The sequence below is a fragment of the Mustela nigripes genome, chromosome 11 (genome assembly GCF_022355385.1).
Source record: "Mustela nigripes isolate SB6536 chromosome 11, MUSNIG.SB6536, whole genome shotgun sequence".
NCBI classification, from domain to species: Eukaryota; Metazoa; Chordata; class Mammalia; order Carnivora; family Mustelidae; genus Mustela; species Mustela nigripes.
Window position 1 is genome coordinate 3,003,008 of NC_081567.1, and position 26,507 is coordinate 3,029,514.

General features: G+C 49.1%; 1 protein-coding gene across 1 annotated transcript in view; it reads left to right on the top strand.

Annotated features, from left to right (window-relative positions):
• The window catches only part of SDK1 (sidekick cell adhesion molecule 1), a 510,153-nt gene that overhangs the window by 298,337 nt on the left and 185,309 nt on the right, over positions 1-26,507 (top strand). Inside the window, exons 12-13 of the mRNA XM_059414328.1 lie at positions 972-1,148; positions 10,266-10,348. Of these exons, the coding sequence (XP_059270311.1) occupies positions 972-1,148; positions 10,266-10,348 (260 nt within the window). The remainder of the gene's footprint in view (positions 1-971; positions 1,149-10,265; positions 10,349-26,507) is intronic.

The following is a 26,507-nucleotide window of genomic DNA, read 5'->3' on the forward strand; positions in this document are numbered from 1 at the left end:
TTTTATGTATGATTAAACAAACAAAATTGGAGCTTCCTTCCTGAAGAGGACTTCAATCGCTCACTCTTGGGGCACTCCTCGTGCCCGGGTTTCTCTGCCTCAAGAGCATGGGCCCTAAGGGACAATCGCAGCTGAACATTGTACCCCCGAGTGAGCAGTTTATTCATTTCCTTCTGGGGAGACCAGGTCTGTTCTGTTTCAGGGTAGTTGCAGATAAGCAGTTTATTAATGTCTGTGCTCTGTGTGTATTAAACCTTTAAAAGAACTGGGTACATTTTGTAAGTCCAGGCAAATTATTTTGGAAAGGAAAGCCAGCACTTTGATCCCATCCAGCAGTGAGTAGTGGCTCCTGTCCACTGACAGCCAGATGCTGGGCACACTCTTAAGTGCTCCTACATTCAAAAAGAAAAATGTGTGAAAGTGGTCATAAATAACAAATTAAATGAGAAAGAAATGCAGTTTTAAGGACACTCTGCCAGAACGGTTGGATTTTAAGAAAACACGTTTATGAGGTACGATCTGTCTTTTTCTAGAAGTTGGGTGGTTCCCCTCTGAAGAGTTTTTGGACAGTCATCACTTCCTCTTTGGTCAACAACCCCCTCTTCCAGGCGCATTCCTGGGTGGGAAGGTGAAGTAGATTTAGGAAATGACAAGTGTGATCATGACACGACAGACTTCCATCTCTAAACCCAAAGACCAGATCAGTGTTCTCCATGGTCCTCACTGACCCGTTTTTGACTTCAGCATCTATTGTTGTACTGTGACCAAGATAGCTGGTTGCTTTTCTTTTTTCTTTCTTTTAGATCTATTCCCATGTCATAAAATTCACCCATTTAAAGAGCACGGTGCTGTGGCTTCTGGTCCACTCACAAGGTGGCCCGTTGCCTGTGGCCCAGATCCTAACTCTAGGCTCTTGGCTGGCTCCTAACTGGAGATCTTTTCTAACTCGTGACTTCGTACTTGGTCTACAGCTACATCTGGAAGAAGGACAACACAGTCATCACCCCATCTAGCAGTTCCAGGATTGTGGTAGAGAAGGACGGGTCCCTCCTCATTAGCCAGACGTGGTCGGGTGACATTGGAGACTACACCTGTGAAATCGTGTCCGAAGGAGGGAACGATTCCAGGACGGCCCGGCTAGAGGTGATGTGAGTGTCGCCACCGCGTAGCCTAACTGCCTTGCCTCCCCACTATCTGCAGGATTACGGGTCGCTGTCCTGACTCCCAGTGACTGCCACTTAACACACGTGGTGCCATAGTGGGTCCCAAGCCAGCAGTCAGAGGCCATGGCCTTACATTGGGGTTTCACCGGATCCTCGAAATTAAAACATTGCGCTCTTGGTTTAGAAAGTTGATACTTGGTTTTCATCCTCCTCCTCTCGGTTTCCCTCATTTCCCGCATTGGCACCGCATCGTGGCGGGCCCTGTTCATCGTATCATGTGTGAGGAACACTCAGTCTGCTTTGTGGCATGATGCCCGTCAGCACTCGCCATCGGCGAGGAATGTTGGGGTCGGCCTGGTGAGACAAGACCATTCCGTGAGAGCTGGCTGCTTCTCTGCGGGCAAAGACACTCTCTACGAAGTCTCTGGAAATCCTGAGAATAGCAAGAGGCTGACCTGGACTTTCTGGGGGGGTCTCTGGGGCCCAGGTGGGAAACCACCGACCTCCTCTGTCCGTGGGCCTTCTTTAGGACAGCTGCTCTCTGTTCTCAGGCAGGGGCTCAGGAGCCTGCCGACAAATTCCCTTTCTCTGACATATTTATTTTTTGAAGAATGGTGTCCTCCCACACAGTCCCTGAGCACACATGCGACAGTGACTCCGAAGATACGGCAGCCGTGTGAGCCTGGTGTCCTAGGACAGCCAGCTCTGGGGGTGAGGCCAGCAGCCAACAGGGGCCCTGCTGGGCCCGTAGGAAAGTTCTCTGCCCCTCCATCTGGGAAGGGTTCTACAGACTAAAGCCACTCCCGAACACGCGGTGTGAATGGTTTGCATATAGGGCCAGTTTCCTTTGTCTTTGGATCCCTAGACTCTGGCCGAGGGGATGAGAATGAGAAAAACTCAGGCTCCGTGCTACGCACGGCGTCCCGTGTCTGTTGCACACACCCACGAGCAGGTGAGCCGACAGGCCACTTTGTGCAGCCTCTCTTGGTGAAATCTGGTGGATTAATGATGTGTAGCAGCAAATCCAGAAAAGCCTTATGTTGTGCCTCTAGTACCTGGAAAAGCCCCTTCTACCTCCTCACTGGCCTCTGTAGGATGACCCCTTGTTCTCGTGTGGTAGATAACGTCTACCTTACGTCCTTACCTAATGTCCTTTGTTAGTCAGGGAGCAGTGGGTGCCCTGCAGCCCCAGGAGACCTGTGGGGGGTTTGGTGCCGCAGCCACAGGCCAGTGTGCTGGGGGCCACTGTCCAGACAGCTGCCCGAGTATGTGTGGACGTGCCAGGTTTCAGCACCCCAGCTCTAGCTTCCGCACCTGCTGACCCTGGGCTCTCTGCCTTCCACGCTCACCTAGCCCTCGCCCGGAGGCTTAGCCTGCTGCTGCCTCCGTGGTGGGGCCTCTGTTTTCTGCCATCCCCCCTGAAGGGCTCATGCCTCCTCTAGGGCTGGGCCAGGGGGTCGCCCCTGGGTCAGGACACCGGATGTCCTCACAGCCTCCTGGCCCTCGAGTGGACCTTCTGCCAGAGCCCTGGTTGTCTGGGGGCGGGGTGTGAATTTTCACCATTCCTTCCCTACTGAAGTGGACACACCTGGATGGCACGGCTTTGGACTCTAAGTGCATGGCGGTGCGCTGGGACCCCAGCAAGGCTCCATAAATATATGTTGGCGGGTAGATGTGCCCATGAATGGATAAATGTGTGTAGGTTACCGGCCACTGGCTGGTCCTCCTTCTGATTGGTTCTTCCCTCTGAGGCTCACACGCCCCAGGCTGTTCCTCCTAAGCACACAGGCTCGGATCCCACTATGGAGAGCTCAGGCCCCCCACTCCCAAACCCCTACTCGGCTCTGGCCCTCTGTCTTTCCTCCTTCTGTCACGTTTGGGATCTTTTTTTTTTTTTTTTTGTATTTTGATAATACCGGAGTATATGACCAGCAAAGTCACATAATCCGCTGTGCTATTCCCATTTTTAAAACTACCTTTGAGAACTCTTAGATCATCCATCATTGGTATCAAATAAATAAGTGTTAGCATTTCGTAAAGACTCTGTCAGCAGAAGCCAAATTGCTTGCTTCCAATACAGTGCATGCTTTTTATTCCGCACAGTTTTTATGTTCTACTGATTTACATATCTTCCCTTCTATTTGCTTATTTGATTTCCTCTGAGTAAAATGCATTTTTCAGCAAATGTTGCTGTATCTATAAAATAATGGGCTTTCTGTAATGGTAAAACACCTCATCCCTAAATATAGAAATATTTGCAGATTTGTGATTCAAACCAATTTAGGTACAACGGGTTGCAGAGCTGATTTGGAAGCCCGTGGCTCCTTGTGAATTGTGAGTGTAATAAACACTCCACTCTTGCAAATCTGAATGAATTGAGGAAGCTGTAGGTTACAGCGTGGTCTATCTTTAGATCCAAATAGGTCTTAACTCTACGACATCAGTAATGACAACAGTAATGATAATAGTCATAAGTCACTATTGCAGGGTGTTTGCTGCTTCTCAGAGAACTTTCAAATCAAGCTCCGTAACATTTCTGTGATTTACTGAGATGACAAAGAAAAAAAAAAGGAAAAATCTCATATTGCAGAAGTGACTGAGAGGTACTTACGGCTAAATAGTGTCCTTCAAAAGAGGCTGAAAGCCTGCTTCCCCTACCTCCCCACTTGAGTTAAAAGCTACTTTGTTAAATATAGAAATTAGGGGCGTCGGAAGTGGGCTTTGCTGAAGCAGACCGTCCACTGGCTTGCTCTCGGCATGTCTGTGTTGAGTTTCAGTGCCCTCCTCTGTACCAGCCTGGCCAGATAAATATGTGTCGCCTTACCCCTAGGACAGTGCTAAAGAAGGCACAGTCCTGGCAGGACTACAGGGGCCAGCAGATCCTCAGGGGGGTGCTGCCCACCAGCCCGGCAGGACTGAACACCCCGCTTCCTGACTTTGGGCAAGTTAGCCGCCATGTCTCAGCCTTGGTTTTCCCTACCATGAGCTGGACACATTGTCATGGCCATATAGGGCTGTTGTGAGGTTTGGCCGAACCAGCGTTTGTAGAAGCCTGGCCTGGAAGCCAGTTTCAGGTGGGTGTTCAATAAATCACAGCTCCTCCTCCTCCCTTACCATCTCACAAGAAGGGCCATGACTCCTTCAGCAAGGGCAGCCTTCCCACACCCAGGGCCAGGAAGTTTCCCCTCTATCTTGTTTTCTCTTTGACCACACTCTGTGACCTTCAGACCCACTACGTATGTCTCTCTGCTGTTGAGCCCTCTGTGCCTGGAACAGTGCCAAGTATAAATGTCCCGTAAACATCAGACTGAGCCTCAACTCCCTCCATGAGGTTGAACTGGGCTTGTGTAATTGGTATCACAGAGGAAGACTAATTTATGAGGGGTCTGCCTTCATCGCCTCCCTGAGAGGAGAGGCTCCCACAAATCCCCATGGTCCTACGTTGTGCCCTGTAAATTAACCATATGCAGGCCATCATGAGATGCCGGTCACTGATTGGGTGGCCGTGTCTTCCCTGCTAATTCACAGGTGCGTCACAGGAAGGAGCTAGGTTGGGATGGCCCCATACCCCAAAGCATCTTGCTATATTGAACACACCCAGGGGACCAGGCTCCTAGGGTTTTATGGATTGAGTAATTATTAATCATTTAAAGACCCAATTAGCTTTGCATCTTTCCTTCTGAGATCAGAGACTAATTCTTAGGAGCCTGGAGTACAGAGAAAAACCTAATTTATGGAGCTGACTTGATGATCAGTCCCTGAGGCAGTGGGCGAGGTTTCTCTCAATAAAGCAACATCTGACAAAGCCATAATAAGGAGTGAACAATTTAATACAGCTTCTCGATGGCTCTCAGGCTCCCATCATCTTCATTCTCTGGGTGAGGTCGGAGAAGATGGGTTTGACCGGGATCATCATTTGTGCATTAAAGGGGCAGCGCTTCCACCTGGAAAAATACTCAGTTGACCCTGTTCTGCACAGTGAATCCCCCCATGGCCACAATTTTGCCAATTGCTTCATGTCTTTTTCAAAGCTGTTTTCCCCTAACGCACTTGGCTTAATCTCCTTCCCATACAGTCTTGGTTTCTTGTTCATCTCCAATAGTCTTGTGATGTAATTTGCTTGATGGTGACTCCCCCCCAGCTCTCTTTAAATTACAACGTGACTCAGCACCGACTTCACTCCCATTGCTCCCGGATCCCTTTCATCTGTCACCCTGTCTGCATATCACTGTCTGTGAGTCACTGTCCTGATCATTTATCTCCTTTCAAAGCTGGCAGAGAAATGCCGAGACACAATCTATTCCTATTAGATAAGATTCTCTGAAATGGATTCAGAATATATTAAAGCCTCCTTTATCGGTTATTGATGGGTCAGTCAAGTATTGCACAAAGCTTAATTTTCTTGATAACCAAAACTTATCATTTAAAGAAACAGTTTACGTTTCCAATGTATATTAAAAAGTTCTTTGCATTGAGAAGCAAGTAGTACTGAACACAAGAGATACTATAAAGGGGATTTTCCTATAGGACTGAGGCCAGAACTAGAAAAAAATCTAAATTTCCTTCCGACTCTCAAGTCCTGTGGTGTATGTAAAAGGTTACACTGCTCATTGGGCCACCATCTTGGGCGTGACCTTGAGCCCATGAAGAAGACTCTGTGGGGGCAGTGGTGAATGGAGGCTCATTGTTTCTTGATGCATCACGTCATATCCTTGGGCACCACTGGGCTTGTGGCTCCCTGTTCCTACATTGAATGTCTCAGGTCTACTTTGTCTTTGTAGTTCCAAAGTCTTTTCAATCTCCCCTCCATCTCAGGCCCCTGGCTGCCATGTTGCCAGGCCCTAGGGCCTTCTCGTTCATTGGTGGCTTTTGATCAGCGAGGAGGAGGGAAGTCAGAAACCACTCTTACTAGAATCATAGCCTAAGTGAGACTCCGCCAGCTCTTAGGGGCAGGCAGGCACTGCACACAAGCACCCTCCAAGGGGCAAGTGCTCAGGTCATTTTCTCTCACTCCCAGAGTGGCTATGACTGGCCCATAGTCTACGGAACACTCCACTCCCCCAGAAAAAAGCTGTCTGGTTACCTGTCAGATTGGGCATTTCTTAGCTCTCATTTTAGGCTGAGAGAAGCATGATCTGAAATTGAGTGGAAGACCCCCCATATTTTCCCAGGTGTGGGAAAGATGTGCTTTCAAGATTTAGAAGTGGATCCAGCGTGGCCCACGCAAGGCCCCAGGACAGGGTGTACAGAGACGCAGTAGTTTCTCTGGGGCCGCAAGCTGACACTCCTGTTGTCTAATAGGAGCCTGTTCCCCTACAGGCTTGGGTCCAGTTCATCTAAACTCAAGGTCCAGAAGGGCCACTCTGCCAGGCTTGTCCCCGGTATGCTGTGCACCCCTTCACTGGATGCCTGACTCCCTCCTTAACCTCTCACCCAGCGTTTATCTCCGAATCTGTCCTCTCTCCCGACCAATACACAGATGTTATGTGGTATTTTATCCAGTCCCTGGGACAGTTTCCAGTGAACTACCATACCCGGGGGGTCCCGGTTCCAGCCCTGGAAAGTCGATGTCACAGAGCTAGCCCAGAAATTTTAAACACATGTATCTCTTACTTGCCTTCCTCTGTGACCGAGCGCAAACCCTGCGTTCCCACCGCTACCCCCCAAACCACCCCCAATCTTAGCCTTGCCATCAGGCCATTCTCCTTCCTTATCCTTTCTGCCTAAGGGAGCCTCTTCTCCATCTCCACCGTACCCCTCCAGCCATATGCCCGCCCCCCCCATAAGCTGATCCTTGGATGCAGCCCTGCCCTGCATTCCAGCCCAACCTTATCTTCAGAACCATTCTGTGGCTCTTGACCTGAGGTGTCCCAGTCTGCATATGGACCTCATGCCCCTCCTTGCGTAGCTTGTCGGCTCTGGGAGAGCAGGAAAGTAGCAGCCTCTCCCTTGGGATCCAGGGAAAGAGGCTAAGAAGGGAGGAGAGAAATTTCCTACCCTAGAGAAAGGCAGATCCATAATCAGACAGGATACAGTGGGGTTCTGGCCCCTGTAGGGCTTCAAGATGTTTGGTGAATGGAAAAATCTATAAACAGCAATGAGAATCAAGAGGTAGAAGTGATTGGTTCTGCTCAAGAATGAGTCGAAGGTGAGAGGGAGACCAAGCCTTGGAGCCTGAGTTTCTGATTGGCATGATCCTCCTCCAGTCAGTGGGACATCTCACGCAATGGCTCTGCTCAGGGAGCTGCTGGAATTTTGATGCTCTCAGGAGGGCACCCAGTGTGGGGAGGGGGCTAAAGAGTGTGGGAGGGGGTCACAGCGGATGCGGGAGCTAGTTCACAGCATGACCCTGTGCAGAGGCAGCCAGCAGGCCCTTCGGGAGGGTTGCATGTCATGGCTCTCGGGAGAGCCAGTGTCGGTTGTGCTGAGGCCAGTCTGTGGCAATGAGGGGCTAGTGTTCTGGCCATTTCTCAGGTATAGTGGGTCAGACGTAGCGACTACTTAGATGTGTGTGACGGTGAATGTGGGAGCGGGGATGGGTGTGTAACCACTGATTGAGAGAAGGCGAGCAAACTAACACCCTGGCTTTGGTGGGAAGAATAAGTCATGAGCAGTGTCAGCCTCCAGAAATTGTTCCTCTGAAATGTGTCCTTGGACTTGCCTCCTGCCCACTGTGAGATCCTCCTAGGACCTCCCAGTGCCTCTTTCCATCACCCTGGTCCTTCCAGGCTCTTACGGCTCCTGGATCTGCTTCCAAGCCTTGGGGCTACATGTGCATCTCTCCTCCCGACTTGGAAGTGAGAGGGGGTGGCCCTCAGGCCAGTGCGTGGCAGTGTCCTGAGTGAAAAACAGCCTGGGACACCAACTAACCCAGTCAGCCTTCCCGGTTAGTGTTTGTCGTGTGAGAAAACCTCGTACTTTAGGGGAAGTCTTTACAGTGTGATCCTGATCCCCTCAAGTCAGCACGTACCTCACAGCTGAAGGGCACCAGCACCACTCCTCGCTTCCCACACCAGCCACAGTTCCACAGCCCCCAGGCCACCTGTGACTCTGACCAGCTCACTAGCGCTTGGAGCTTCCCATGACCCCAGCAGGGTGGAGGATTGCCTAGAACAAGGCTCAGAACTCTGTCAAGTGCCCTACTTAGGATATTTGTCTTATTATAACGAATAAAATCAAGTCCAGACATATGAAGAGAGGCAAGGGCAAGGTCTGGGAGGGTCCCCAACACGCAGCTTCCGCGTCTTCGGGAGGCATCATCTTCCTGACACACAGATGTCTGATGACTGACCAGGAAGCTCAACCGAGCTCGGTGTCCAGAGATTTTACTGGGATGTCCTAGTTGCTGGCCACATGACTGAGCTCAGTCCCCAGCTCCCACCCCTCTCCTTCCAGGAGATCACAAGGTCTAGCTGATCTCACTGGCTCAAAGAGCCAACCCTCTAACCACATGGTTGGTCTTTCCAGCACAGCGAGTCCCCTCCTGGAACTCTGCAGGGGCCGCCCTGAGTGCCGTTGTTGGCATAAACTCAGGTGTGGCCCGACGGGGGCCCCGCGAAGATCTAAGACTGTCCCTCAGGAACTTCCAGGGGTTTAGAGTTCTACCTCAGGATCCTGGGGTGAAGACCAGACCAACACTTGACGATACCACAGTCTTATTTCGGCTTATTTATCCAAGTTTATCTCAGTTTGTTGTCACGTGGGACTGTTTCAACAACTTTGGTGTAGGTTTCAGAACAAACTGATCTCAATAGGAAATGGGGTGTGGGAGAAGATTAAGTATTTTACGCTGACATTCCCTTCAGATTGGCCTTTACTGGGCATTTAAGGGAGAATCAGTTACTGGAGAACTCAAAGAGAAATAACAAACAGGTCCCTCTGATTTAAAACCAACTCACAATTAAAGGGAAAACAAGCTAACGTCTCGGGCTCACATTGCTTCTTTATTGTACTAATTTAAAGTTTCAGTCTACCCTGGAAATATTATTCTGTTTATTAACAGTGTGCCTGGGTTAGAGAGAGCCGTGTTTCTTAGGTAGCTACAAGCATCTAACAGCTTAATAAATTTCACAGTGTAATGAGTACGTTTTTAAAATTAAAAATATCAAGCATAATTATGGCTTTTTGTGCTGACCTATGTGGGCCAGCAGTAATTGATGCCTAAGAGAGACCAAAACCTAGCTAGTGGGTGAATCAGGTTCACGTGGAACCCCTCTCCCACCACCGCCTGGAGACATTTCTAGAAGAAACCGTTACCAACAGTGGCCATGGAACAGGGTGCTGCCCCCGATCCGTGAGATGGAGAGGGAAAACCCCAGCCTGGGGCCTTTTAGGATCGTCTGGCAGTGGACCCTTGGTGGCAGAAACCATGCAGCTGGATTTTGAAGCTTTGTCCGTGGTAAATGCCCGTAAACAGTTGGCGGTATTCATTTGCTCTCATTGTGTTTCCATTCTAGAGCCCTGCTGATGTGTTAGTCCCCGTTTCCAGGGCATTTATTAGTTACAGTTTTCTCCACATTCCCCTGAGTCCTTCCCCCAAACCCTGTTTGTTACCCAGCAGAAGATGGAATGAGCACAGCCCATGCCGTCGGTAGGGAGCCCTCCAGGAATTCATGCGGCGCTTCAGCTAAGGGCCCCATGCGCTAGCGTCCAAAACTCTCGTGTTCAGTCTTACTTCCTAGCTTTTTCCTGGTGATGGCTTCCTGCATTTCCATTAACAGCTTCAAGTTGTAAGAACTAATTGCAGATGGAGTTTTCTCAATTAAATATTCGTACTGTATAGATACTGGCCCTCCGCACCCAACAAAAGTTAGAGTTGTCGGGTGCATAATCTCCACGGGAAGGATCAGATCAAATTTCTGGTAGAAAAAACACCACTGTGAACAAGGAAGGGTTTTGGGGGGCCGTGGGGGAGGAGCATTTGGGTTTGGGGCATATTTTATGTTCTCCATCTCCCAGGCGTTGCCCACCAGGACTGTGCAGCGTAAAGACCAGGCTAAACATGGACTCTGATGTGCGCTCTTCTCTTTTTGTTCCTTTGTGCCCAAGTGAACTGCCTCACTCACCTCAGAATCTGCTGGCCAACCTGAACTCTTCCCACAGCCACACAGTGATGCTGTCTTGGGTTCGACCATTTGATGGAAACAGCCCGGTGCTTTATTACATCGTGGAGCTGTCTGAGAACAGTAAGTAGTGAAGCCGAGTCACTGCTGTGGACAGCTGTCAGATTGCTCTCTGCACACGTGACACCCTCCACCTTTACTTCGGGCTCAGACCCCGAACGACTGGTCAAATGCTCAGATGCTTTGCTGAGTTCCAGTGAAAACCCCAGCTCTGGCTTTGGGGGAGATAGAAGGTGACCTGGGCACCCAGGAGGGATGAGAAGGAAGCCTGGGGTCTTCCCGTGAGAGCCCGGATCTGGAGGCCGAGGCGCCACAGGGAGGCCGCGCACACACCCGTTCAGCACCGTCCCCCTGCGAAAACTCGGGCTTGGGGAACAGTCTGCCTCCACCTGGGGCTGGCTGGGAGCCAAGCACAATGCTAGTTGGCGTCTTTGCATGTTTCCTCTGGCGCAGACAAGGGCTAAGTATTCCCGGGCCTGCGCCTTTTCCACCTGTTGGCCTCGGTCAGCATGTTCTAGCTTTGCTTCAGCCCTGCTGGTCCTTCCCTCCTCCCCATGGGCCATGTGACAGGCTCCCCAGCATCTCTCCTCCCTGCCACCTGCAATCTCTTCTTAGGAAGTCATGGGCATTCCTGTGATTTCAAGGGACCTCTTTTCCCTGAAAAGAGATCTTGGTCTTCAGCATCCTTGCCCGGACCTCTGGAGTCAGACACAGAGCATCGTCCCTCCCCATCTCTGGTGGCCTCACGCTTCCGTGTGAGGCTGTGTGAATTCTTCAGACTGTGATTTCAAGTCCTTTTAACCCTGGCGGTCTTCACCACATTAGTGTGAGCATTCAAGTCTCGGATCCAGCCCCACGGCACCCTTGGGGAAGCCTGTGTTGCTCAGGCCGGCAGGCCAAGAAGAGTCCTCGGTTCTTTTCTCCTTTGCCCGGCCCACGCCTACGTCCCCAGCTCACCCACGCTGCTGGCTTGTGTCCTAGGATGAGCTGGTCCCTATACCCCTCTCCAGCTCTGTAGGCCCCGTTCTCTCTCACCAAGACAGCCTCTAACTTGTCCCCCTGCTTCTACTCTTCTTCTTTTCCAAAGCATTCTGCCACAAGCAGAAACATCTTAAAACATGAAGGACGTGTCCTCCCTGGATACACCCTGCAGGGCTTACAATGAAACCCACTGTCCGGGGTGCCTGCGGGGTGGCACCTGCCCCCGCCACTCTCCCTTTATCATGTTATCTCCCCCGTGCTCCCGCAGTCCTCCCCGGGCCTCCCCCATGGGGGAGTGAGCCAGACCACAAGGAGTTGGGCTTCTGGACTTCCGTGTCACGGGCCCATGGGTTGTCTTCTCAGGATATTGTTTTGATAAATGGGTCTCTATTCCAGGACAGCTAGGAATGGTGCCCTCTCGGGGTCCCATCACCTGAGTCAGGCTGGCAGGAGTGCACGAGGCTGGTGGGCCCTGCTCACTTCCGCCGACCCAGCTGCATGTCCCATAATGAGTAACTTCACCTTCTCTCCTAACGATCTCTCACACTTGCCCCTCGTCTCCTACAAGAGATCCTCCTTCTGATCCCCACATGCTCACGCTGCAGCAGGGCCTGTCTGACGTTCATGTCCCTGCAGAGGCTGCTGAGTTGCGGGGTCAGTCACTGGCCGGGATCACAGGGCCCGTGGGAGGTGACGGCAGGTTCCCCCCGGGGCGGTCTGCCTCCACAGCCTGTGCTCTTAACGAGCGTTGGGCAGCTACAGAGACTGTCCGTGGAGCAGAGTCTCCTCCTAGCACTTCTGCTGTGGTTCTGAGATGAATACGGACCCAGGAGGGCACACGTAGGTTTCCATCTGTGCGGAGGTGAAAGGGACCCACTCCGCGAAGCTGCCTTCATTGAAGGGTGGTGGCTCCCAAGACGGTCCCCTGAGGGAGGTCCCAGGAGCAAGATGTGAGTCCCATCGCCTGGGTTTCTCAGTTTACACCCTTAGCTGTGATGGCTTGGGTTGTGAGCCCCATCTAAGAGCCAGGCATGCCCGAGGTCCTGGTCCCCATTTCCCGGGGAACCCCTGACAGCCCACCTGTTCTCTTTTCTCAAACTCTGGGGGTTGGGTATGAATGGAACCCAGTCTGCATGTCACTGTCCATCGTGGCTTCAGCTCCACAGCTCTGGTCAAGGGGGGATAGCATCGGCATTCTTTATTAAAATAACCTTCCTGAGATGATGAGGGTTTCCTGAGGCTGCTGCGCTCATGCAGCCTGTGAGAACCTTCTGTATGGAGATGGTGGAGGCAGGAGCAGAAGTGTTGCCCTCGGGGTTCAGACAAACATGACCCCGCTGGCCATCTGCGTCCTTGAGACCAGGACCAGGCTCGCCAGTCTCTGTCTCCTCAGTCCTGACACCTGGTGGGCACCTGGCAAGTGAACCAAAACAAAGTTCTCTCTGGTCAAGTCCCTTTGTGACACCCTCGGACTACAGTCCTAGACCCTCTTCCTTAAGACCAGTGCACCACTCTCCTCAGGTTACCAAAATAAGACATCGTTTCAAAACACCATACCTGCTGTTTTCTCGGCAGATGGCATGTGTGCTGGGTTCTTCCAGGAAGCAGACTTCCTGAGCCGTCATGCCTTCCACCGGTGCGTCCGCTCACCCAACACTAAATCCCAACCACCCATCGGCTTCACCCCCCGCACTCTGCCAGCTGCTGGGCTGCAGGGCCGAGGTGATCCGTCTCTGCTCGTTAACAGCAGGGAGAAGGTCACACTCATCACCACATCCTGCCACATAACGAGCTCCCACGGGAGGACTCCCTTGTGCTGTGAGACCCCGTATAAGAGGGACCAGCTGGGAGGTGAAGCAGAGAACCTTCGAAGGGGACAGGGTTATCGCATGGGCCAGGCAGAGGACGGGGCAGCCTCAGCAAAGGCCCCAAAGCATGAGCCTCGAGACTCGGCGAGAATAGCCAGCTTCAACAGACAGTGGGGAATGGGCTAGGACATTGCCAGGTGCCGTGGAAGTGTTGGCCTGGGAAAATTCTCCCTCACTCTTCGTGTCCTAGCTCAGTTATGGCTTTCCTCCTTGCTGTCCTTGACCCACACCCCCATCATGCCCAGGCGGGCTTCCTCTTTCCCTCCTTGGGGTCTCTGTACCGTTATGTATATTATCCCTTGAGTACTTGGCACTGTGTATGATAGTTACTGGTCTACATGTGTGTCTTCCGGGGAGACTGTGAACCCCATAAGGGCGGGCCAAGCCCGATTCTCCCTGTACCTGTGACAGCCGGCAGAGAGCCTGGCATACACGGGTCCTCTCTGTGGCCGTTCAGTCGCTTCACATGCCTGCGGGTCTGAGGGTCTAAGAACATCATTAGTCCCTCATTAGTGTCTGTCTCTCCTGACTGGAACTTTCTGGAGCTGGCTCCAACTCCCATCTGTTTTTCCTAGAGAGACTGTGATATGGAAGAGTCCAGAGTGATCTACACTCTTACTATTACTGCTCAAAATATTATTACATGAAGAACCTAGAGTGGAAAGATGTGCTTATCTGTGTGCTGATTCCGATTTCTACTGTGCAAAATACTTCTGTGGGCTTTGCCGAAACAGTTCACAGCCTTGCCGGTTGCATAGTGGGCCTTGTTTCTGCCATGGCAAAAGGAAGACCTGCACTGTCTCCTGAGCCAAGGATCTGGTTTTTATTTTTACTAGGAAGCAATGCCCTTAAGAAACAGCTGAACATGCTGGCTAATTATGGTCAGAAAGAACAGCTTAGCAGCAATACACTAAAATGGAAATTGTATCTGGCCTACGTTCTGCACTGTGCCAGCAGACGACTCTAAATAACTCCATCCACCCGGCTACTCGGGCCACTCTCTGCAGCCAGCTCCTCCTCACAGGCCGATCAGCATGCCGTTCTCCTGGAAACCGTGGCTCCTGCAGGGGCCAAACTGGCATGGTTCTGTGGTGGCGGCAGGCCCTTAGCAACACCTGCCCTCGCCACACGCCAGCCATTACCAGAGGGCCTCTCCAGAGCTTTCATGAAGCAGAACTCTGCAGCTTCCGCTGAGCCTTTGTCTGTGCACTTGCCTAGAGTCAAAACCCTCCACGGAGAGCACACTGGGCCTCGCGGGCACCCAGAGGACTGCCTCTCTGTGGGGTGTGATCATTCTCCTCACTGAATGAGGGTTCAAAGAGGCCAGCAGCGTCTGAAGGCCTGGTTCAAGGTACCTGCCGGGCAGGGCTGAGAGCACACTGGGTCTGCAGGCAAGGGGACCCTGGGGGTCCTGGGTTAAGAGAGCCTCATAGCAAGGATGCAGTGAACTGGTCGAGAATTCTGGTGAACAGCTAGAGCATTTGGCCCAGTCTCTTAAGTGCTTGTTGAGTTGGATCAAGAATAATCTTTCTTTGAGATGATTATGATAACAAGGCAGGAGACTGCCAGAAGAAACTGTGAGGGCTTTGAAGTGGACTCAGAGACAGATCAAACCCACATTACCAGGCGTCTCATCCGGCAGCCTTCGGGGCTGGCTGTCTCTAGATGCCCACACTTTCCATTGCTTTCAAGCTGTTCCACAGCTCCATGGCTCGGACAGAACTGAAGGGTAATGAGAATAATTCTCATCCATAGAAATGCAAATAAATCATGTCTGGGTTATAAGTGGGTCTTGCAGTAACCGGTTATCACTCTGTAGACATTAACCAGGTTTGCATCTATATGCGAATTCATTTGGAGTGTGCACTTCGAATTCACTTTTCATCCTGTTGGAGCACCTTACTGGTTCCATCCTGAATTAATGAGCTGCCTAAAATCTTTAGCATGTGTTCGTTTTGTATTTGGATGAGAGCCGTAATTTTACCTTTTTAAAAAAAAATGTATCCTTTCAGACACGTGAGTTGGCCTCATACAGTATGAGAATCACAGGTACTCATCGAATGAGCTTTCGCGATAACCCTGATCTTTGGGAGAGGCGAACCTTGTTTTAATCTAATCCTCAAACTGAGCCCTTTGCATGTGTTCCCTGAGCTGCGCTAAGGCATTTATTCCACTGCTGAAATAGAAGAGTTGAGGTCTTTCTCCAGCTGGAAAGATTGTCTCTTTCCTGTGAATTTTTTTTTACACCGTAGCGCACGTCTCCCCATGAGCAGTCACGGGGAACAAGCACCTTTATGCAGAGCCCAGAGCTTCATTCTTCCCTTCCCTTTTTTTTAATAGAGCCAGGTGTTCACAGTTGTGGTTTTGCCATCACGTCTTACAATACTTGAATTTAATTAAAATATAAGGTAACTTTGTAATTGTTACTATTGAAAGGCATGCACACTAATAGAAATCTAGAGCTTACTTGAAGTACAGTGACTGACAGCAATCACGACAGTCCCTTGTGAGATGAAAGCCAGCCCCTCTGTCCCAGGTCCTCCAGGAATTAATGCCTGATGCCCTCTGTCTTCCAGTTCTCCTTCCCTCCTGACTCTTTCTGCTTCACGAAAATCCCTCCTCCTCCTCCCAGCCCTACCCTCCTCTTTTCTCTGCAGAGACCAGAGCCTCCTGGTCCTGAAGGGCAGATGCAGGGAGCGGTTATGGTCCTCCCCAACAGCTGTGCAGCCCGTGCCCTTGATCTCCCGCCACCCAGAGCAACTTGTTCCGTTGACTTGACTCCTGCCTCCTTCTGGCTTCCTAGCCCTTCTTCTCCCGATCCTCTGGCCATTCCTGTGACTTGTCTGGAGACCTCCTTTCCTCTTCTCCCCTACAATGTCGACATTCCTTTCTTTCCTTGCTCAGCTCATGGGTCTTCACCTCCTCTTCCCCCCCCCCCCGCTAGTGGCCCCGTGCCACCACAGCTCACCTGTTGCCAGGGGGCTGTCCCCTAAAACGTGTTTGTGACCTAGACCTCGGCCCTGGACCCCAGATTCACGTGACCAAATGTCCCCCAGACATCCTTGCCCAGCTGTCCCATGGGCTCAGCAAACTCATACTGTCAGAACTCATCATGTTTCCCCCACAGTTGCTCCTTCTCAAGTTAAACAAACATCGTTTTGACTCTGTTCCCCACAGATAGTAAGGTTCACCTCATAAATGTTTCTCCAACCCAATGCCCCCTCTGTTCCTGCAGCCTCTGTCCCTGACTAGTTTTCACCCCATCAGACAAGCCGTTCCAGTTCGCTTTCTCAAGTGTGCCCTCCCCGGGGCCATCAGCGGGAGCCCTTGAAATTCACATGTGCCCAAGTGAAGCCCCTGCTAGAAACCTTTCAGAGGTCCCTCAGAGAAGGGGCTGCAGCGGGGCTGGCTATGTACTCTGCTCCCCCAGAGTATGCAGGGCTCTGCACGGCCTGGAGACTGATCCCTAGGCCATCTTCTGGCCACACAACCAGCCGTGATTCCACCAGAGACCTTTCATTGCTTAAAGAATAGATTCTAGGCTGACGAGTGTGATATACAGAGCCCTTCGTCACCCAGCTGCCACCTGCCTCTCCAGACTTACCTCCAGCCACTCACTGCTTTGCCCATTAGCTTTAGCAACAAGGCACGGCCCGCGGATCCTTGCACCCGCCAATATCCAAGGCTACGGGATTTCTCTCCCCACTCCTGCCACTCTGTCTCTAGTCAACTCCTTGTAGCATCTCCTCTGAGCAGTGTCCCCTGTCTCCCCTTCCAGGGAACACTGTTCCCAGGGTTTGCTCTCGGAGGGAGGGGGTGCTGTCCCAGGTCTCCCTGTCCGGGGTGGGCACTGTTCTAGAGCCTCTCTGGAGAGGGGGGGACTCTCTCCAGGTCTTCTCCTCTGGGGGGCACTATTCTAGATCTTCTGGGGAGGGGGCACTGTTTCCAGGCTCCTGCTCTGGGGGATGCTGTCCCAGGCCTGCTCTGGGATGGGGAGCACCGTTCCAGGTCACCTGCTCCAATGGTGCTGAATTACCCTGGCGGCAAACCAGGCCCTGAGGGCACAGCGAAGGCAGGGCACCAACAAATGAAAATACCTAGAAGGAAACTTGTAAGAATATTTTTCCTCCTCCCAAGCTTGCAAAGATACTCTCCTATGTCTGCGTTCGGAAGATTTTTACTTTGCATTTCTTTGATTAGTGGTCCTGCTGAACACATTTTTCCAAGTTCCTTGGCTTTCTGTATTTCCTCTCTATGATCTGTCTGTTTCTTTTCCTCTGCTTTTGTATCAGAGCCTTAGGGTTTTTTCTGTCATGTATGACACATATTCTTTCAGTTTGCTTTTTACTCTTAATTTTTATGTATTACTTTCTGACATACGGAAGTATTTGATTTTTACATAGTTAAATCTGTTAATATTTTCCTCTGTGATTTCTTTCATTACTTGTATATTTGGTTGGATAGTTCAACACAAGCATAACACCAATAAGTTTTCTTCTTGTTTTTAAAGCTTTACTTTTTTATATATTTAACTCTTAAATTCATCTGGAATTTAGATGGAAATCCTGACATGTGATTTTTATTTTTTTCCAAATGACATTCATTTTCCCAACAAAATTCTGTGACTATTCCATTTATTTATGGATTTTTTTCCCTTTTTTATGTATGAAGAGGACCTATTTCTATAAAGGACTGTTTGGGGTTTATTTGGACCCATTCATTAATCGTCTGTTTTTCTGCCTGGTCTCTATTTTAATTGTTTTGGTTCTGAAATGTGTTTTAATAACTGATAAAGCAATTTCCTTCATCTTTTAGTAATTTTGCTGTTCTTGGGGTGCCTGGGTGGCTCAGGGGGTTAAAGCCTCTGCCTTTAGCTCATGTCATCATCTCAGGGTCCTGGGATTGAGCTCTCTGCTCAGCAGAGATCCTGCTTCCCGCTCTCCCTTTGCCTGCCTCTCTGCCTACTTGTGATCTCTCTCTCTCTGTGTCAAATAAATAAAAATCTTTTTAAAAAAAAGAATTTTGCTAGTTCTTGTCACCTGTTTATTCTTCTGGAAAAAAATTGGAATTATTTTGTCAGCTTTCAAAAATAGTTCCATTGACTTTTGTTAGTGATGTTAAACCTATCATGAGTTTTATGAGAGCTGACTTCTTGGAGATTCTGTCTTTCCACCTAGAAAATAACCTGTTTCTCCATTTCATTAGCTCCTTTTTTATATCATGTAGGGAAGCTTGCTGGCTTACACCACAGGCTCTGTACTTCTGTGTGAAAGTTGTGCCAAGATTCTATTCTGTTGCTACTAGGAATAGATTTTCCCTCTATTCCATCTTGGAGGTAGCTCACATTGTTGGGATACTGCAATAGTCCTGATGTTCGAGTGTTTGTCTTCTGTCTAGCCACTTTCCATATTTTCTTATTATTCTAATGATTTTCCAGTTGATCCTCTTAAGTTTTCAAGGTAGACAGTCACATCTACTCCAAATAATAAGGACTTGTTTTTTCCTTTTTTCTTTTTTAATCTTACAGGGTTGGCCAGAATAATTTAAAAGAATAATCAGCCTAGTAGCGAGTCTCTTGTTCATCCTCTGATCTCAGTGGAATGTCTGCCAGGGGTTTACTGCTACTACATATGATAGTGATCTTCTGTTGCATACTGGTAAATAATTCGCATATCTTGAAATGCGGAGATCTTAAGTGACTTTTTACAAATACACGTACACCACATAGCTCCTACCTCAAGTAAGGTACAAAATGTTTCCACCTGCTGGGCGACTCCCCTGTGGCCCTTCTCAGTCCGTCCTCCTCCTGCAAGGACCAGCACTCAGCAGGCCTCATTCCCCTGCAGCCTTTTCCTGCTCATATAAATGAACAGGATCTTGATTTGAAACAATTCTTCATGATCTAGTACATTCTTCCTATTCACGGTTCTTATGATTTTTAAAATATCTTTATGGAAATTTCTTCTGTCGAGCCAGTTATTCCTAAAATAGCAATATTCCATGTAACAATAGCCTACAACTTCCTCTTATGAACGTCCTCGGCTTCATAGCCCTGAGGTAAATTCCTAAGGTCCTGCCCTCCACAGTTAAAAGGTGACATGCCAAGGGCCTTGGTCCCCATCATGATGCCAGGGTCTTGAGCCTCACACTCCAAATTAAGGTATTTTCCCTTAACTTCGAAAGGAACACTATCTTCCACAAGTTAATGCCATACTCGTTTCTAGGCTGGAGGGATCTGCACGGTGGGTGTCTCACCGAGACAATGCCTGTCTCTCTCTGGTGACTTAGCAGCTTTCTTTTCAAACTCTGCTGTCCAGCATATCACTTTTCTCTTTGGCCTCCAGGAAACCCAGAGCAGTCGGAACTGAGTGCTTAGCTGGACTACCTCCTAGGAGCTCAGCACTGTCCTCTCCTCCTTAATGAGTTTGGGTTTATTTTTTATTTGGGGGTTTATTTATTTTTCATTTTCATTTTGTATCCAATATTATATGTATTTTCACTTCAGATGTTGAAATGTTTTTTAAAAGCTTCTGTGTGTATGTGTGTGTGTGTGTGTGCATATACACACTCGCACATGCACATGCAGAGACCAAAGGAGACCAGACCACAGTTCTGATCCCCAGAGGGCCATACAAGGTCATGGAGTGATGCCGTGAGAACCAACTTGAACCTGGCAGATGGACCCGGCAGGGTGTGTGGGCAGCTCTGTCCTGGTGTGAGGGACAGAGGCAGCTGGAGCGAGCAGGAAGGTTGCTCATTCTGAATTGGTGATTGAAGCTCCTGGAAGGAAGGGTGCTGAAGACCCCTGGGAGGCCAGGGGCTGGGCCTGGGATCTTCGAGCCCACTAAGGGGCGTTGTCCTGGGCGGGTCATCAGCTAACCTGGCTGGAGCATGCCAAGTCCCAGGGGAAGTTTTGGGCACACAGGCACTTTCTCCAAGCCTGTGTCTTCTTGGGCACAGGACAGTGCCATGGCCTCAGCTTTCTCAAGCAGGGCACTTTCTGCCTATGACCAGTTTCTGGGGGGCATTCTCCGGGGCTTAGAATCTTTGGGGAGGCAGGAGGGCTCCCTTGTCCTTCACAGGGATAACTCTAAGCTGTGTGGCTCAGCTCTTTGTTCTGCGGTCCCAGAGTCCTCTCAGCCAGCGCCCGGCAGCTGCACCCCGCTCCCCATGAGCTCGTTGCTCCCAAGTGCAATCCACTCCCGCCTGGCTCTGCACCGCGTGTTCGACTTCTTCATCCCGGCTTGCTATTATGTGCTTAAAAGCTGACAGGCTTTGCGCTGTTTTGCTTGCCAAAATTGCAGAGACTTTGTTCTTTATGCTTCCAATCGTTTTAATGCTGTCTTTGAAACATAGCTCACGCAGGTATCTACTAATAGCCTCAGAGTTGTTAGGAAGTATTTTATGTCTCAGCTCATTTTTCTTGGGGCTTTTGCATATTGAACCTCACATTAATGGCATTTGCTCCAATTTTAAAATCCGTGCGGGAAGACAGAGTTGTGTCACCGACACTCATTGTGGTTCTCTTGCTGTGCGTTGGGCCCAGAGAGGGGCTGAGGTGGGGAGCTGGGGGTTCTCGCCCTCTCCACTCCCTGCCCTCCAGGAAGATGTCGGGGGTGGGGGGCGCTGCTGCAGCCCTTGCTGGGGCGCCCCTGTGGCAGGCCCTTTCAAGCCTGTTGCATACACTGCTATGACTGCTTGGTGCTAATGCAGAGAGGGCCGCCTGCTTCCAGCCAGCCAAAGTTCGAGCTCTCCAAGGTCCGACCCATTGCGTGGGCACACCGCCACCATCATGATGTGGCTGCTGCCCACAGCCCCGTTCCCCTCTGGTTCTGAAATTATCCAATCCCTGTTCCCAACCCCCTGACTTCTCTCCACCTCTCTGAAGCAGATGGCTTCTCCAGCTCAGCACCCGTGTCCTGTCTGGGAGCGCATATCCCCTTGCAGCCTAAGCCTTGGCCTCATCTGAGGTCTCACCCACAGTGCATAGGTTCCAGTCCCTTGGATGTGAAGAGCATAATGTCCCAAAGCCCATTCCTGGCGTTGCTTTGGCTGCTTTCTGTAGTGGGGGCAGGGAGGCTCACTTAGTTCCCAGATGCTCAGCGCTTTCATTCTTGACCTTGAAGGCCACACTTGGAGCCTCTTTCCTCTGGCTCTGCACACTTTTTGTTGCTCTGATGATATCTCCAGCAGAGAAAGCTCTCCCTAAGTGGGGGGCACCATACTTTAACTGTCTGCTTCTTGGCCCCTTGTCTTAGGAGAGAGCCCCTGCTGCCTCCCCACTCCCAGGTCAGGGAGTTCCCTGACACAGGTTTCTCTGGTGGCCTCCGCCACACCCTGCAGGTTGTGACCATCCATCCCATGACTCAGGCCTCAGGCTTCTTTCCCAGGGTTGCCGTGAGCAGGTCCGAGTCACAGAATCCTTCCAAACTTGTGCTTCAGTGCACTTTCTAGATATGTGTGATGGCTCCGTGGCGTCCTGTCCGTCCCAATGACCTTGTTGTCTCATGTCACAAGCATGGCCCATCCTCCCAATGTGCCTTCCACCTGCCGAGCAGGACACTGCAGCGCAACTACAAAGTCAAGGCCTCTCAGTCTTGTAACACTTTCTTTTGTTTTGTGTTTTAATTTATTTACTTATTTATTTTTAATTTTTATTTATTTATTTTTTAATTTCTTTTCAGTGTTCCAGAATTCATTGTTTATGCACCATACCCAGTGCTCCGTGCAATACGTGTCCTTCACCATACCCCCCACCAGGCTCACCCAACCTCCTACCCCCCTCCCCTCCAAAACCCTCAGTTAGTTCCTCAGAGTCCACAGTCTCCCCCTCCAATTTCCCTCAACTCCCTTCTCCTCTCCATCTCCCGGTGTCTTCCATGTTATTCCTATGCTCCACAAATAAGCAAAACCATATGATAATTGACTTTCTCTGCTTGACTTATTTCACTCAACATAATTTTTTCCAGTCTTGTCCATGTTGATACAAAAGTTGCGTGTTCATCCTTTCTGATGGAGGCAAAATATTCCATAGTATATATGGACCATATCTTCTGTATCCATTCGTCCATAACACTTTGTAACCAGAGTCGTCTTTACCCTTTGCAGAACTAGTTTTTTTTTTTTTTTAAGATTTAATTTATTTGACAGAGAGAGATCACAAGTAGAGAGAGAGAGGAAGGAGCAGGCTCCCTGCCTAGCAGAGAGCCTGATGCAGGACTCAATCCTGAGACCCTAAGATTATGACCTGAGCTGAAGGCAGAGGCTTAACCCACTGAGCCACCCAGGCAGCCCACAGAACTAGTTTTTATCTGTGCTTCTCTTGGAATGTCCTGCCGAGCTTTGAATGAGCCAAGAGACACCATTCTGTAGTGCCCGCTGAGCTTGCCTCTGAGTCCCCTCTCCAGCCTGTCGCGGACAAGGAGCTTGGGGCAGGGATTGACTCTTGGTCTGAGCAGCCAAGCCATACAGAGGTTGTCTGGGCCTTGAAGCCCCATTTCTCAGTTCTTGTGACAACCGGATGTTCAGGGCACTTGACTGTTGAGAAGCAAACAGTGATCATCCCACCAAATTAATTTCAGTGGCTCAGTGAGCTGGACACTGAAACGTAGGTCAGAGTAGTGTCTGAAAAACTTGAAGATAATTGCAGAGAGTGCTTGAGAAGTCATGAAAATGGTTTTTAAAAAGCAGTAGAATGTACCTGGGCCTGTTCGGTTTCATTTTTTTTATACTCTATTTTCCAAGTTTTCGTTAATGAATATATATGTATTTTTGTGATGTGTTTCATACATATATAGATAATTTTATATGTATATGAAATTTTTGTGTAGTTGTATATATAATCAGTATAAATTTTGTGTGTGTATGTATATATATATATATATATATATATATATATGTTTTTGGTTTTTGGTTTTTGATTTTTTTTACACTTCTCGCATCACTTCATGGGCATATGATGCCCGGAGTGGACTTGGGTTTTGGATGGCTCATGTTGCTTGGGGCTCTCATTGAGGGAAACAATTCAGAGCCCCAGGAGTCTCTGTGAAGCCTCAGTCAGGGCCAGTGCCAATGTGGGCCAGAAGCTCCAGGCCCATCTGTCCTTGCGCCTTCCAGAACAGACGCCAGCTTCCGACCATGAGGGCACTCAGCAACTGCCGTTCACAGCTGTGGAAGACATGGCCCCTTGCTGTCACCCCACCACATGGACAGCAGGCCCTCAAACGCTGAGAGATGAAGTGAGCTGCATCTGGAACAGTGGGACAGCCCATCGTCGTCGGCTCCAGCATCAGGAACGGTCGCGGTGGCTTGAAACCCGGCTGTGCAGCAGCTCTGAGCCTGCTGTCCACGCCTCCCTGCGTGAACTGTGTGCACTCGCACACCCAGCTCTGTTCTCTTCTCCCACGGAGTGCACAGGGCCTCCCAGTGTGGGTCCCACGCAACTTGCCCCAGCTTATACCTCCCTTTCCTGGTTCACTTCAGCATGAACAGACAGGCCTTTTCTTCTCTTCTGGTTTATTTTAGAATAGTTTCATGTTTGCGGAGTTATTGGGAGATAGAGAATTTCCAAAAGCCCAGACATGGTTTCCCATCCGTGTGGTACATTGGTCACAATGAATGAACCAATATTGACATATTTATTATTAACTAAAGTCCATGCTTTATTCACATTCACTCAGTTCTGACCCAGGATCCCACCCAGGACACTACAGCGCATTAGCAGTGCTTGGACTCCTCTTGGCAGGACGGTTTCTCAGACATTCCGTTTATAACGACCTTGACAAGTTTTAAGGAGTGCAGGTCAGGTGCTTGGTAGGACGTCACTAGGTTGGGATTTGGGGATGTTCTTCTAATGATTAGACCAGCAATTCTAGCGTTCTAAAAGGAAGAACACAAAAGCCAAGTGCCACTCCTGTCCCTTCCAATCAGGGGTACGTGCCATCAGCCAGCCTTACCACTGTTGATGCAGAGAGGCATTTAGCCATTGGAAAGAGCAACTTAATTTGTGCCCAGGCTTTGATTCTCACCCATCCTGAGTGTGCAGTATCTTCCTGAGAAATCCAGAGCACTTACATCCTAAACAACCAGCATGGGGAAGGAGAGCCTCTCACTAGTGTGGCGTGGCTGAGACTCTCGGAAGCTTCGGGCCAAGAGTGTAGCTCTGCTTCTGGGTCATCCCTGGGACCAGGCTCTTGACTTGCAGGAGTCAATACTAACTATGACCAGTAATGAGAAGTCGGAAAGAGCAAAGTTGCCTTGACCTGGGAGTTTCTGCCAAGGTGGAAAGATGAGACTGTGATCTGTGATTCCATCCTTCTGTGTCTCCTTTTCACATATGAACGTGAGGGTGATCATACCTGCCACAAGGTTTTGTGAAGGTTACCTGTGTACATATGAAGTCACCCCAGTGCCCAGGACATTGCAGGTACTTTCACGGAACAGATACTGATCGAGCCCCTGCTCCACGTCAGGCACACTTCTAGGTATGAAGGATCTAATAGTGAGTAAAATCGAAACAGCGGAGTTTATCTTGTGGGTGGTTATTTAAATGGGTATTATTTTTATGTATATTATTATTATTATAACCTAAAGCTTATATTTTAAGAGACACAGTACACAGACTATTATAGCCAAAACCACAGTGGAATCAGCATTAAGAAAATAATAAATGTGCATCTTAAGTCTTCCACTTAATGCTCTGTAGCCCAGGGGAAGTTGTTTTTTTTTTTTTTTTTTTTTTTTTTTTTGTCAGAGAGAGTTCACAGTAGGCAGAGAGGCAGGCAGAGAGAGAGAGAGAGGGAAACAGGCTCCCTGCTGAGCAGAGATTCCCGATGCGGGACTCGATCCCAGGATCCTGAGATCATGACCTGAGCCGAAGGCAGCGGCTTAACCCACTGAGCCACCCAGGCGCCCCAGGGGAAGTTGTTTTAATGCAAGAAGTTAATTCTCATTCATAGTAAAAAATATAAGGCAAAGCATCAGTGAAATCGCATTTTTCGTCTACCAAACATGATTTAAGATGGTCACAATGCTCAATGCTGGCCATGTTGCGATTAAACAGTCACTTTCTAGAAACTTTTTAGTATGAAAAATATGACACATACACAAAGGTATTCGTGCGTTCATTTTGATACCATCAACATATTACCATATTGGTTTCGTCGAGTGCCCACCTTTTTTTTTTGGTTTTGTTTTGCTAGGGTATTTTTAAGGAAATCCCAGACATTATGTCATTTCAACTTTAAGTGATTTTATACATAGCTCAACTAAATGACATCACATATAACAAAATTAATGGTAATCCTTAATATCATCTTATACTCAGTCCATATTTATATGGCCCAAATTGCTTTTTTTATGTGTTTATTTAAATTCATTTAGTTAGCATACAGTGTAATATTAGTTTCTGGTGTAGAGTCTAGTGACTCATCACTTCCGTACTATACCCAGTGCTCATGAGGACACGTGCCCTCCTTGATGCCCACCAGCCGGTTACCCCGTCACCCGGCCCACCTCCCCCCACCCAGCAACACCCGGGTTGTTCTCTACAGTTAAGAGTGTTTCTTGGTCCCTCCCCACAACATGATCATTTGCTTCATTTCTTAAATTCCACGGAGGAATGAAATCATACGGTATTTGTCTTTCTCTGGCCAACTTACTTCACTCGGCATTATGCTCTCTAGCTCTGTCTCATTGCAGATGGCAAGATTTCATTCATTTTTATGGCTGAACAAAATTTCAATGCATGTATATACCACTTCTTGTCTATCCATTAATCAGTCAATGGACACTTGGGCTCTTTCCATAATTTGGCTATTGTGGATAATGCTGCTATAAACATCAGGGTACAGGTACCCCTTTGAAGCTGTGTTTTGTATCTTTTTGTAAATACCTAGTAGTACAATGACTAGATTGTAGGGTATTTTTATTTTTAACTTTTCGAGGAACCTCCATACTGTTTTCCAGAATGGTTGCACCAGTTTGCATTCCCACCAGCAGTGTATGACATTTCCCCTTTCTGCACATCCTCACCAACATTCATTATTTCTTATGTTGTTGATTTTAGCCATTGTGACTAGTGTGATATCTCATTCCAGGTTTGATTTGCATTTCCGTGATGATGAGTGACAATGAGCATCTTTTCATATGTCTGTTGGCCATCTAGATGTCTTCTTTGGAAAAAATGTCTATTTGTGTCTTCTGCTCATTTTTTAACTGGATTATTTGTTTTTTGGGTGTTGAGTTTTATAAGTTCTTTTTATGTTTTAGATGCTAACCCTTTATAAGATACATCTTTTGCAAATATCTTCTCCCGTTCTATTGGTTGCCTTTTAGTTTTGTTGATTGTTTCCTTTGCTATGCAGAAGTTTTCT